Below are 12,311 nucleotides of genomic sequence, written 5' to 3'. Positions count from 1 at the left end.
CCTACAGATCATCTTGTTTGATTTTCCCTTGGTGTGAGGTGTGTTAAGAATGTCCGAACCTGATCGGAAGAACGTTGGAGCCACACCGATTGCGAATCGAGAAATCCTGATGTGTGGGGGAAACCCCGAGGAAAAACTAATACACGCTCTTAGATTATCATGTGAAACGAAACAATATCCAATCAGAAAGTGAGATGATGGAAGACGAAAGCAGTCATGGCGCAGCACAAAGTAAAGTTGATGCAAAGTGAACTTGTACAGACCATGTTCCCGCTGTCTCCACGACTTCACCCAAACCCTTTTTTTTCCTTGAATTTTTGGTGAAAAGCATTGCCAACACTATTATTGAAATGTCTTCCTGCATATCGTCCGCCATGCTTATTTTGAAGTCTCGCAAGATTTTGTGAGATTTCCTGTGTTCACAGTCAAGACTCTGGTTGAAAATCTGTTCATGTGTGGTGTGTGCTGTCTTTGACACATCATGGCACACCACACACTACAGGTTAAATCTGTTAAATCTAGTATTTTTTATCATCATGTTTGTCATCTATTACATTTTGACAATCTTATAAGATGTAAAAAATCTTTTGGTGTGTACCCAGCATAAGGAAGCTGCTTAGAGCTGTCAGACCATACAGTACCTATAACTATTTACTTTATTACCATGTTGTACTAATGACATACATTTTCATTCACATTCACTAATATGAACATTCTTAAATTCTTTTTTTTTTAAAGCATCTGAACAAATACTATAGTAAATCAACTACTGTGACTTATTCTAAATATTTAGGAACAAAGCTATATGTTATACTTTCAAGTCATAACAAAGCCATATAATCTCACCTGTACCAAAGGTAATGCAGAATAAACCTGAAAGGCCCTGTGAGACAAAAGAATGGTCATAATATTATTACATGCAATTTGTGACTGTAATAATACAGATTATTAAACTGACAAAAGAAAACAATGGTGGATACAACACTTTAATCAAAACTATTTTACTAAATCAATTCAATACCTTAACCAGAGGTGCATTCCAATCACATACTATCACACTATTCTACACCATTTTGTACTCCAAGTAGTGAAAAATTGGGAAACTTCTTGTACTGTAGTTCCACTAAGTAAAAATATTTTAGTAATCCATTTGAGACAAAACAAAAAAGAATTTGATGAAAGAGTACCAAGTCAGTGTGTAGTGTGGAGTACATCATTTGGGATACAACTTCAATAATCCATTTGAGAAGCTACTACAGTTCTAAAATTCATACTTGATGGTAAAGTAAACAGTGCATAGTACATAATTTTGGACATATTTGGGGTCTGCATCAGATCCTTGTCACCTATCCAGATAGCATTTATGTCCATCATACTCATGTTTCATGCCCAAACATGCAGGCTAGATGAGCAGTTCCCTCTTATTTACTTTTATTTTTAAATTATGTACAGAAAGGCTGCAGTAGGGATAAAGTATCTCATTCATCTAATATAGATAGTTACGTTACCTGTTACTGCCTTAGCAATGAGTGAAGAGTTGTGTTCTTGTAGTCCACGCAGCTGAAAAGGAAACACAGACAGCATACTGTACTCTGAGTCTCTGGCATGATATTATGGGTATCATATTTCTACTGTTGAGTACCCTAAGTATGAATAAAGTACGTAGCAACAATCAGCCTGTGATTATAAGTTGTTATCCACACAAGAAATATGAGTCGTCAATCATCATCATCATGATAATATTTATAGCATATACATATTTAATGTTAAACACTGTCATCATGATGAACTTGGATACGTGGCTTAAGCAAGAACTGTTGTCATGAATCTGCGCATATATCTCTATATCAGGCGCTAGATCAAATAAGCGTTTGAATTTTGACAAACCTGTGTGTCTGTTTCAGGTGGCCATTCGGTGTTAATGAGTAAATCATATAAAATATTCTCCTCCTCGTCTTCTAGTTTAATATCACCTGCCATGTTTTCAATGAATTGTACAGCGCCAACGTCACACTACGGCGGCTCGCGAAGTACACTTATAGTCACTGAAGATCTTCGAAATAATGTAACTGATTTTTGATAAATGTCTTTCTAAATGGAATATACTGCAAAACATTTAATGTCTAACAGTACTAATTTGGAAAGTTAACAAAAATATTTGTATCTCATCTGTGAATAAAACCAGAATGAGCGGAACTGAAGTAAGCGCCGTTCGCACGAACATATGTCCGTGTAACACCCTGTCAAACAGTCGCTATTCCACGTTACTTCCGGTGAGAAACTCGCAGGAGTTTGACACCATGGCTGCATTCGGCGGTAATATTTACTTGTCATTCTGATCAGTACTATTAGAAAGCATGTTTAGCAACAAGCCAATGTGGTTACAATAGTCCTCATTTTTATAGATCTTTGTTTTATCTTTCAGAAATGGGAGTGATGCCTGAAATCGCGCAGGCAGTGGAAGAATTGGACTGGCTGTATGTTTGAGTTTATTTTGGTTTTCTTACAGTACACATCTTACATTTGTACTTATAATTATTAGTCATTTGATTATATGTTCATAATTAAGTAAGTGATTATTTGTGATTATTATTTCTTCAGCCTGCCGACAGACATTCAGGCCGAATCCATACCACTGATTCTGGGTGGAGGAGACGTGCTTATGGTGAGATGCAAATTTTTTTTAATCATAATCCTGTTGTCCAAATTAGTCAATGTCAGTTCTGTTACCGTCAAACTCTGTTACCAAGGTACAGTAACAGTGTTGACAGTCATGTGTCTATGTGTGTGTGAGTGAGAATGAAGGAGAGAGTTTGTGTTTCTATGTTTATGCCAGTTCTGTTACATACTACTGTCAACACTGTTACTTTAACTTGATAACAGAGTTGACGGTAACAGAACTGACACGGACAGGGATTTCAAACAACAGGATTGACTTAGATTTTCAGCTATATAAGACACATTTTACAAAAAATATTAGATTGTTATGGCCAGTAACATCATGTGATCCATGCCAATAAGTAACAAATTATTAAAATAAAATAAAAAATATTAAACCATTTAAAAAGGAGAAAAAAATAATGACTTTGCACACCAAATGTACCTGCAATTATAAAATCACCCCTTGCTAATATATAGCTTCTCAAATAAGAATGATCAATGCATCTATGTTTCATTTATAGGCAGCTGAGACAGGAAGTGGAAAAACTGGAGTAAGTTTAAACGCTTTTACGTTTTGTTCTATGCACATTTTTATAAAACAAATTAAATGTAACCGTAAAATGCAAAAATGTATGTGATCTTTTAGGCCTTTAGTATTCCAGTCATCCAAATAGTCTACGAGACCCTTAAAGACCAACAGGAGGGGAAGAAGGGACGCAGTGCCGTGAAGACAGGAGGAGCAGGTATTTCAATTAGTTGATCATAACTGTACACTGTTTTAGCTTCCTATAGTAAGAAGCCTATTGCGTGAAATGTATTGATGGTTGTTCTCTGGTTTGGTCCACCTCAGTTTTCAATAAATGGCAGATGAACCCTTATGACAGAAGTCCAGCATTTGGTAAGTGTTTAAAAACAGCCATATGTAATATTTTGAAGACAGTTGGCCTGATTTTATAAACATACTTCACTCCTTTATTCTCTTCCTTTAGAGAGATGTGATTTTATATTAAAAAATGTATAATTATTATTATTATTACCCTTATTTTATCTTCAGCTATTGGTCCAGATGGTCTTTGTTGTCAGAGCAGAGAATTCAAAGAGTGGCATGGATGTCGTTCCACCAAAGCAGTCACAAAGGGTTGGAGATCATACTTGTTGTCCATTTGTTTCTTCCTAAAACCAGAGGGAGTCTTGAGTTTTTTTAAAATATTTCTTTAAATTTTCCTTTTTGTTCAGGCAAGTATTATTACGAGGTGTCCTGTCACGATCAAGGGTTGTGCAGGGTGGGCTGGTCCACTGGCCAAGCATCACTGGACTTGGGTACGTTGGTCATGTCTTTTAGTATGACATCGTTACACTAAACTGGTGTTAATATTTTTAATAACAATGTTTGTTATCCTGTTCCTGTTAGGGACGGATAAATATGGATTTGGCTTTGGAGGAACTGGGAAGAAGTCTCACAATAAGCAGTTTGATAGTTATGGAGAGGTACAGCATGATGAAAATGTTGAATATGTTGCTGTTTAAACTTCAAGATGTGGCAGATTGACATGATTTAGTGTGTGTGTGTTCCAGGAGTTCACTATGCATGATACCATCGGTTGCTACATAGATCTGGACAAAAATCATTTGTCATTCTCAAAAAATGGTGAGACACTTTTTTATTTTGTATTATTGCACTCAATTATTATTCAGATTGAACGTTTTACCCATAAACACATCAATTACTTGATTACTTTGACATAATGGTGCACAACAGCATACAATTGCCATATCAGCCAGTGTAACACAAACTATTTTGGTGAATATACACCCAAGTTGCTGTTCTGATTTCTGATTGGCTCTCACAGGTAATGATCTGGGTTTGGCATTTGAAATCCCTCCGCAGCTGAAAAACCAGCCCTTCTTTCCTTCCTGCGTGTTAAAGGTATCCAACAACTACTATTTTGCAGTCAATACAAACTTTTTTTTGCAAGCTACGAAACATACTGAGAAGCATATTTGTGTCTTTAAAAGAACGCTGAACTGAAATTCAACTTTGGTGAAGAACCTTTCAAAAACCAGCCCAAAGACGGCTTTGTGGCCCTGAGCCAGGCTTCAGATGGTCATGTGGTCAAATCCACCCAGACAGGTGAGCTTCAAATCAGATTTGTTTGATTATTACCTGCACCGGATGTATTTAATTTATGTATCCCGCCTGTATATTGTTTATGTCCTCAGGCAGTGCTAAAGTTAGTGAGGTCAAATCCAGTTCTCACTCCCCCAAAGCGCTGATCATTGAACCGTCTAAAGAGCTGGCTGAACAAACCCTTAACAATGTCAGCCAGTTCAAGAAATATGTTGAAAACCCCAAACTAAGGTGAGCTGAAAATTGCAGTTTGATTATTTTGTTGTATGGTGTTTGAAGATATCTGAGCGTGATGATGTTACTGCAGGGAGCTTCTTATCATCGGAGGTGTGGCTGCTAAAGAACAACTCTCCATTTTAGAAAGTGGGGTAAGTGTCCAAATCTCACCTAATTTTAGAAGAAATAAATGGGACCTTTTTAAATGATTATGTTCTTGTTTTAGGTCGATATAGTAGTTGGGACCCCAGGTAGGCTGGATGATCTCATATCCACGAAAAAGTTGGATTTATCCCAAGTTCGCTTCCTGGTCCTAGATGAGTGTGTAAGTTAAATATTGTCCATTTACACATTTTCTTGACTTTTATTATTTTAAAGCACATCATTTTCATACTTTCTCTGTGCCCAGGATGGACTTCTCACATCTGGGTACACTGACTTCATCATGAGGGTCTACAACCAGATCCCCCAGGTCACCTCAGATGGCAAGAGACTACAGGTCATTGAAGCTCTCGATGTACTTTTAATGGCTTTTTTCAGGTACAGGTCCTCATAAGTGAATGTTTAATGTTGCAGGTGATAGTTTGCTCTGCCACGCTGCACTCGTTTGAGGTAAAGAAGCTCTCAGAGAAGATCATGCATTTTCCCACATGGGTGGATCTGAAAGGAGAGGATTCTGTACCAGAAACCGTCCATCACGTGGTGGTGCCAGTCAACCCCAAATTGGACAGGCTGTGGGAGAAACTGGGCAAGAACCACGTTAGGGTAAACCTATTTCACTTTTTCAAGATTTCAGTATTCATCCAAACTTGACAGAAGACGATTTATTTTAGAGTTACTTACCAATGAGTTGCTAAATGTTTATTATGAAAGTATGTGATTCAGTCTTTCTTAAGATAACAAAGTACTATGTTTATACAGAAGGCTGAAGTGTGGTCCATTTTTTTATGCGAACGAATGGGTCTGTGTACAGTGTTTGTTTAAACCTATGATGTCAAAACCTGACACTGTTATCATATTTAAACGCTAGGCCTGTATGCCACCAAGGTCTTCCATGCACAATGTGTCTAGAATTAGAATTAAGTGAAAATGTTGTTCCTTCAGACTGATGAAGTTCATGCCAGTGATAGCACACACCCTGGAGCCAACACCCCAGGTGAGACTCCCTAGCCAATACATTACCAACATCATGCAGAAGTCGATTATGAACATCTAATATAACTACTTGTCATAACTGAATCCTCTTATATGGTTTAATCAGAGATGTGGTCAGAGGCCATCAAGATTCTGAAGGGAGAGTATGCCGTGAGAGCCATTAAAGAGCATAAGATGGATCAGGCCATCATCTTCTGCAGGACAAAGATCGACTGTGACAATATGGAGCAGTACTTTATCAAACAAGGAGGAGGTGAGGCCATTGCACAGCTCTTGTTTTTTCTAATGGCGCTTTTCCATTGCAAAGTACCCCACGGTTTGGTTTGGTTTGGTTTGGGTCAGGTCGGGTCATCTCACCTCACTTTGGCTTGGTTTGCTTTTCCATCGAGTTTAGTAACACTTTGGAGTGGGTGGGATTATAGGCGTGTCGTTATATTTGCGCTGCCTACTGCTGTAACATCATACAAGTGAGAACGTCATTGTACATCCCCATACATTCATTTATTTCTCAGTCCGCCACAAAATAAAAATTGGCCACCACAAATACATGTTTGCACATCGTGTTTATCACAACCTCTGTCTAACATGACAATCACTCAGTTGACGTGCTTCGCTGAGCCTCATTAAAGTTTAAGCATATATGTGAACATGCGCGTTGCGAATGTGCCGCCACAAATTGCAAGTCTGGAAAAAACTGTTATGGTGTTCCTGATAATCAACCTGTGGATGTTTTTCATCGCTAAAAGAGAGTTTGGAAACTTACAGCAAAGCACACTTGAGACAGCGCAAGCTAGCATGAAGGTAAAGCGAATCTTTTACATTATAGCGATGACGCTGGTAGTGACGATTCTTTCAGACCAATCAGTGATCTACAGTGTTTTTGCATCACGTTTTGGTATCAGCTCGGGTCGCTTGCAACCCCAACCGAGGTGGTACTAAAAAAAAGTATTGGGTACTATGTACTGCACCCAGTGGAAAAGCCCCCAAAAGTAAGCTGACCTGACCCAAACCGTGGGGTACTATGCAATGGAAAATCACCATAACAGCCATTATAATGGCAACAGGTCTAGATGCAACCATTTGACTTAAGTACATTTTTTTTCTGTTTCTCTCAGGTTCAGACAAGAAAGGACACCAGTTCTCTTGTGTTTGTCTTCATGGTGACAGGAAACCAGATGAGCGCAAAAGAAACTTGGATCGGTTCAAGGTAAAGAAAAAATCTGGAAAAAAAGTTGTGTGGCTTTGAATACCTTGCCTAAAAATCATAGTCAAAAGCGTTCTTCTATCATCTTTAGAAAAAGGAAGTGAAGCTTCTGATTTGTACAGATGTTGCTGCTAGAGGAATCGATATCCATGGTGTTCCTTACGGTAAGAAAGGCCGGCACTTCTCTACTTTAAGATCTAGAATGACAGCTGACTAGGCAATAATTATTGTTTTTGTGTAATGTTTCTTCCTACATACTGGCTTGCAAGGCATCATGACTAACAATACGAAAAATTGATAATGTGCATTATTTTCAAATAATTCAAAGGACTGGAGTCAGTTTTTCCACGTATTTGATGGTTACCACATCAAAAAAAAACATTTCTCAACCAATCAGAATAAAGCATTCAATAGCCACAAGGAATAATTGACGATGGGCCGTTGAATTATAAGAAAATAATGCACACTATGCTCTGCTGCCTATTTGAAGACATTTGACAGGTTATAGGTGCGGTTTACCGAAAAATAATCAACATCCGTGGAACATTTCTCAACCAATCAGAATAAAACATTCAACAGACCCGTGGTATAAAAAGCAAATATTCATTGGCTGCTGGTATTTTTTGCAGTGATAAATGTGACTCTACCAGATGAAAAGCAAAACTACGTTCACCGTATTGGAAGAGTTGGCCGAGCAGACAGGTGACTTCCAATATGTTTTATCCTAAAACTCACTTGGTTACTTGAAGATAGCATGTCTGTGCATTTCCGATTACATGGAGTCATTTATGCATGTGTGTGATGTCACTACAGGATGGGTCTGGCTATATCACTGGTTGCTATGGAGAAAGAGAAGGCAAGTAGGAAGTCAAGCACAAATTCAATTCGTAGAAATGGAACGTGTTTGTGTGTACTAATACTGTGTTTGTTGGGGGGAATTTTATACACAGGTGTGGTACCACGTTTGTCCCAACAGAGGAAAGGGTTGCTATAACACCAAACTCAAAGAGAACGGAGGTTGCACTATCTGGTATAATGAGAAAGAGGTAAGAATTTATTGCACCTATTCTACACTTCTACAGCAAAATTGCACATATAAACGGTTTAATCGGATGCTGTATTTATATATCAGTCTGGCTAGTGGCTAAACTGATCTCTGAAACAAAAACCTCATCGAAAATAAAATGTTTTGGTTTGCTAAAGATGAGGGGAGATGGCGAGCATGGATCACAACTGTGTGGAGATGTCATTTGTTAAAGTTTGTCCATAAAAGCCATTTGTTAATGTTGCTGTTGCTGAAACCGTAACGGAATACAAATCTAAATTTTCTTCACAATTTAGTTGTAAAATTGTTTTGCTGCTAGTTCCACATTTTATCTCATGCAAATGATCACATTATTTCTATAAATAATTGTGTTTCAATTAGGTCTGTGCAATATTGAAGAAAATGCGATGGCATGCTAAATAATGCATAATTTTTTTTCTAGCATCGGTTTAAATTGTATTAAAATATATTTTAATAGTAAACTTTGACCATATGTTACTTTTTGACATATAAAAATTTAATCGCCGCTCGTTTATTGCAATGCAATGCACATATCATGATATGCACTTATACAATATTGTGATATATTGCACAGCGGCATGCCTGCTAGTTAGATTGCTAACAATGACAATTTTGATCTGTTTTACACCGTGTCCTAACTAGATGTGATTCCAGCGATTTGTCTGTCCATACTAGGCATGAACGGCAGTATGAGATTTTTGGTATGATAACCTTAAAGGAACAGTATGTAAGAAATGTATATAAATTAATTATAAAATGGCCCTGATACAGTGTTTCCCACAGGATTTTGAGGAGACTGTGGTGGTGATGACGCCACCCGCTTATTAGCATATATGTGACATCATCATGTTGTGTTTGAGTTTGATCTAGTGTTGGCACCTGAAATATGTTTCACTTCTACTCTTTGATCTGTATCTGTATTTGATCTGTATTATATATAAAATTATATTTTAAGCCGAATTAAGCTGTTTTAAATGGTGAAATAAAAATGTAAATGGGAATCATGAAAATTCTATTTGTGGGGGCCAGTGTTGATTCTGTGGTGGGCCACCACAAATAAATCAATGTATGGGAAACACTGTGATATGTCACTAGACAGTAAGAAATCTTTTTTTTTTTCATATCACTGACAACAGTGGTCCAGCTAGGATATTGTCATTTAAAAAGTGAAGTTGCAGCCCTCAAGTGATGTTTATGTTGTCATGTTGTGTATTGGCCACCAGTTGTGTGATTGCAGTACCAGTTTTAGCCACAATCCTACATACTGCTCCTATAAGCAAATATCACGGTTTCACAGTGCTGCGGTATTGAGATTGCAGCTCTTAAATATGTCTTTTTTAAATGTCTCGTAAAACTATTTTATTAAATGCAGTATATTTTATTTTTAAGGAACATATAGAATATTTTGAAACGGTAACAAAAACTTTGAAACAGTTTTGACGTGGATGGAAGTTTGCTGCTAGAGCTACTGCTGCCAAAAAAAGAAGAAAAATAAAAATGTTATTTTAAAAAATAAATCTGTACTTCTGTACATTCATCTCATTTTATCTTGTAAAAAAATACTACTGCTGCTAAGAGTCATCAAATAATGCTATAAATTGATTTTTTTTGGTTATTTTAGTGATTACAGCTTTGACAGCCCTACTTCTCTTCTGTTTTTAGCTGTTGTCTGAAATAGAGGAACATCTGAAATGCACCATTACTCAATGTGAACCTGACATCAAAGTACCTGTAGATGAATTCGATGGCAAAGTGACTTACGGGCAGCGCAGGGCTACTGGAGGTGAGCGTGTTTGTGTGTCCCTGCATCCTGTATCTCTACATAAATATTTGTTACTTATCGCTGCCTATTTTCCCCAAACATCTCAGGTGGTCTCTATAAGGGCCATGTGGATATATTGGCCCCAACTGTACGGGAATTGGCCAACCTGGAGAGAGAGGCACAAACATCTTTCCTTCATCTCAGCTATCTACCCAACCAGCTCTTCAAAGCATTTTAAAACGCAAAAAAATCACACTAACATTTGCACTTAATCTCCATTAAAGTAAAGAAAGACATGTAAAAACATGCATCACTAATCTTACAGATCAAATGCATTTCATTTGTGTTTCGCATGGTCTGACATGCAAAGGAAATTTGCTTGTGAAAAATATTGATTTCCGGAAATGTAAAGTTTGTGTTTAAAAAGCATTTGAGTCATCTTTAAATAAATTTAAAGAGCAAACTATTTTAAATGTTTATGTTTTTCATTTCAATATTTAGAAATATTCAGTGCAACAATACATTTAAATTTCATACAAATATAAAGATAGCTGCACTTACACTACATTTTTTAAGTTGCATACCCGTTTACTAACACTAGGGGGTGCACTTGTCTTAACAGAAAGAGCCTGACCACCAGTACATTTTGGACGCCCATATGATTTGTGTCTGAAGTGCTGATTTTTATTTACATCAGAGGGAACTACAAAAGAGGTCAATGAAGTTCAAAGTCATTAATAATCCGAAATTGCATAACTGTATATGCATGCAGTAACCTAGTAAGCATCTGTTATTAAAGTACCGTTTAAACTCAAATGACACACAGCATGTCTCTCTGTAATTATCCCCAAACTAACAGCAGTGCTTGTAAACAGCCATACATTTTAAACTAATCCACACACAGCCACACAAGACCACACACATACCTTGCCACCTTAAATTTAGTGATATAACAGTACAGAATATAGATCCATGTAAAAGATGAGGCTTGCCAATGCAGTCTAAACAAATCAGTTTCCTTTTAGAAATCATAACTCGGCCCAGATGGAATCTGTAAACCTTTATTAAAATAAGATTTAATATTTAGCCTCCTTACCGAAATTGACATGTAAACATTTGTGTTTTCCTGTTTCTTTTTTCACCAATTCACTACTATTCCCTTTTATGTTATGTAACTGCAATAGGTGTGTGTGTGTGTGTGTGTGTGTGTGTGTGTGTGTGTGTGTGTGTGTGTTTCCATGCGCACTTCTAAGAGCAAATGGTTTCCAGCTGCCTAAGTGTGTGTCTTTATTTCCAATGCTAACAGTGACACTACATACATTTGTATGCCTTCACACACATGCACCCTTTTGCTCTTTCCCTAAGCCCTGCTGTCTCACTTTTAACCCATTCAACATGCTACCCGACAGACTAATGACACAATTCAGACAGATTGACTTTTCTCAAGTCTGAACACCATTATCCTCACGTAAATGGTAAAAGGTGCGGATAGAACAAAGATTAGGCCGAGTCAAAATTTAACCAGGGGGCCAACAAGAAGACGCGGGTTCAAAAGTGTTGCGTCAAACACGGGTAAGTTCAGTCACATTCCAGGAAGCTCTTACCTGTAAAGCCTTCCTTTTACCTGCTGTTTTGACTGCTATGAGGGATTTATGTATGAGCGACGGATTATAGTTAGAAAAAAATAGACGGGAAGTCCCGCCCACCAGGCCCATAGGGCATTTCCTTTGCACCTGGTGATGAGAAATTTCCCTGTGGCAGGTAATACAGATCGCATAGGTTCAAAGGAAGAGAGAGTGCTGTTATCACAATGCCACTGCCAGGCTAAAGGACCTTGTATATGATGCTTCAAACAAAAGGAAATTGTTGGATTCATTATGGATAAATAAAGGTTCTACTTCTATTCTTTAAATTTATGTCTGAAGACTAGGATTGAACTCATGACCTTTGCACTGCTAAGTTGCTCACTGTTTCCATCAAGTGAGCAACAAGAAAACTTGCTGTACACTCTCAGAAATAAAGGTACAAACTTAAAGGTGGGGTGCATGATCTCTGAAAGCCAATGCAAACATTTACCCCAATAGAATCTGGACCTTCTTTTGATAGACCCGCCCCACAC

At 37.5% G+C, this 12,311-nt stretch overlaps 2 protein-coding genes across 2 annotated transcripts in view; one reads left to right on the top strand and one right to left on the bottom strand.

The window, feature by feature from the left end:
- The window catches only part of nbas (NBAS subunit of NRZ tethering complex), a 205,906-nt gene extending 203,868 nt beyond the window's left edge, over nt 1-2,038 (bottom strand). The window contains exons 1-3 of the mRNA XM_065256755.2: nt 1,888-2,038; nt 1,509-1,560; nt 847-883 (exon numbers count right to left, since the gene is read on the bottom strand). Of these exons, the coding sequence (XP_065112827.1) occupies nt 847-883; nt 1,509-1,560; nt 1,888-1,980 (182 nt within the window). The 5' untranslated portion in view covers nt 1,981-2,038. The remainder of the gene's footprint in view (nt 1-846; nt 884-1,508; nt 1,561-1,887) is intronic.
- A 185-nt stretch (nt 2,039-2,223) lies between these two features.
- Nucleotides 2,224-10,658, top strand: ddx1 (DEAD (Asp-Glu-Ala-Asp) box helicase 1). The gene is made up of 26 exons (XM_065256756.2): nt 2,224-2,316; nt 2,426-2,477; nt 2,602-2,665; nt 3,183-3,212; nt 3,308-3,404; nt 3,512-3,559; nt 3,716-3,799; nt 3,898-3,981; nt 4,073-4,149; nt 4,237-4,309; nt 4,512-4,588; nt 4,678-4,792; nt 4,882-5,020; nt 5,097-5,157; nt 5,232-5,330; nt 5,415-5,504; nt 5,582-5,770; nt 6,110-6,161; nt 6,267-6,413; nt 7,276-7,367; nt 7,456-7,528; nt 7,994-8,066; nt 8,178-8,220; nt 8,315-8,410; nt 10,093-10,213; nt 10,300-10,658. Exons 1-26 carry the CDS (start codon nt 2,301-2,303, stop codon nt 10,428-10,430), a joined length of 2,223 nt encoding a protein of 740 aa, XP_065112828.1. The 5' UTR covers nt 2,224-2,300; the 3' UTR covers nt 10,431-10,658.
- Nucleotides 10,659-12,311: the final 1,653 nt, after the last annotated feature.

Source organism: Paramisgurnus dabryanus, chromosome 12, assembly GCF_030506205.2.
Source record: "Paramisgurnus dabryanus chromosome 12, PD_genome_1.1, whole genome shotgun sequence".
NCBI lineage: Eukaryota > Metazoa > Chordata > Actinopteri > Cypriniformes > Cobitidae > Paramisgurnus > Paramisgurnus dabryanus.
Note: the sequence above shows the minus strand (reverse complement) of the source record. Positions and strands in the feature narration are given on the sequence as shown.

Coding starts and splice junctions, on each gene's coding strand:
- ddx1 (XM_065256756.2), top strand. Junction 3,213..3,307: donor CAGGAAGTGGAAAAACTGGA/GTAAGTTTAAAC, acceptor GTGATCTTTTAG/GCCTTTAGTATTCCAGTCAT. Junction 3,405..3,511: donor CGTGAAGACAGGAGGAGCAG/GTATTTCAATTA, acceptor GGTCCACCTCAG/TTTTCAATAAATGGCAGATG.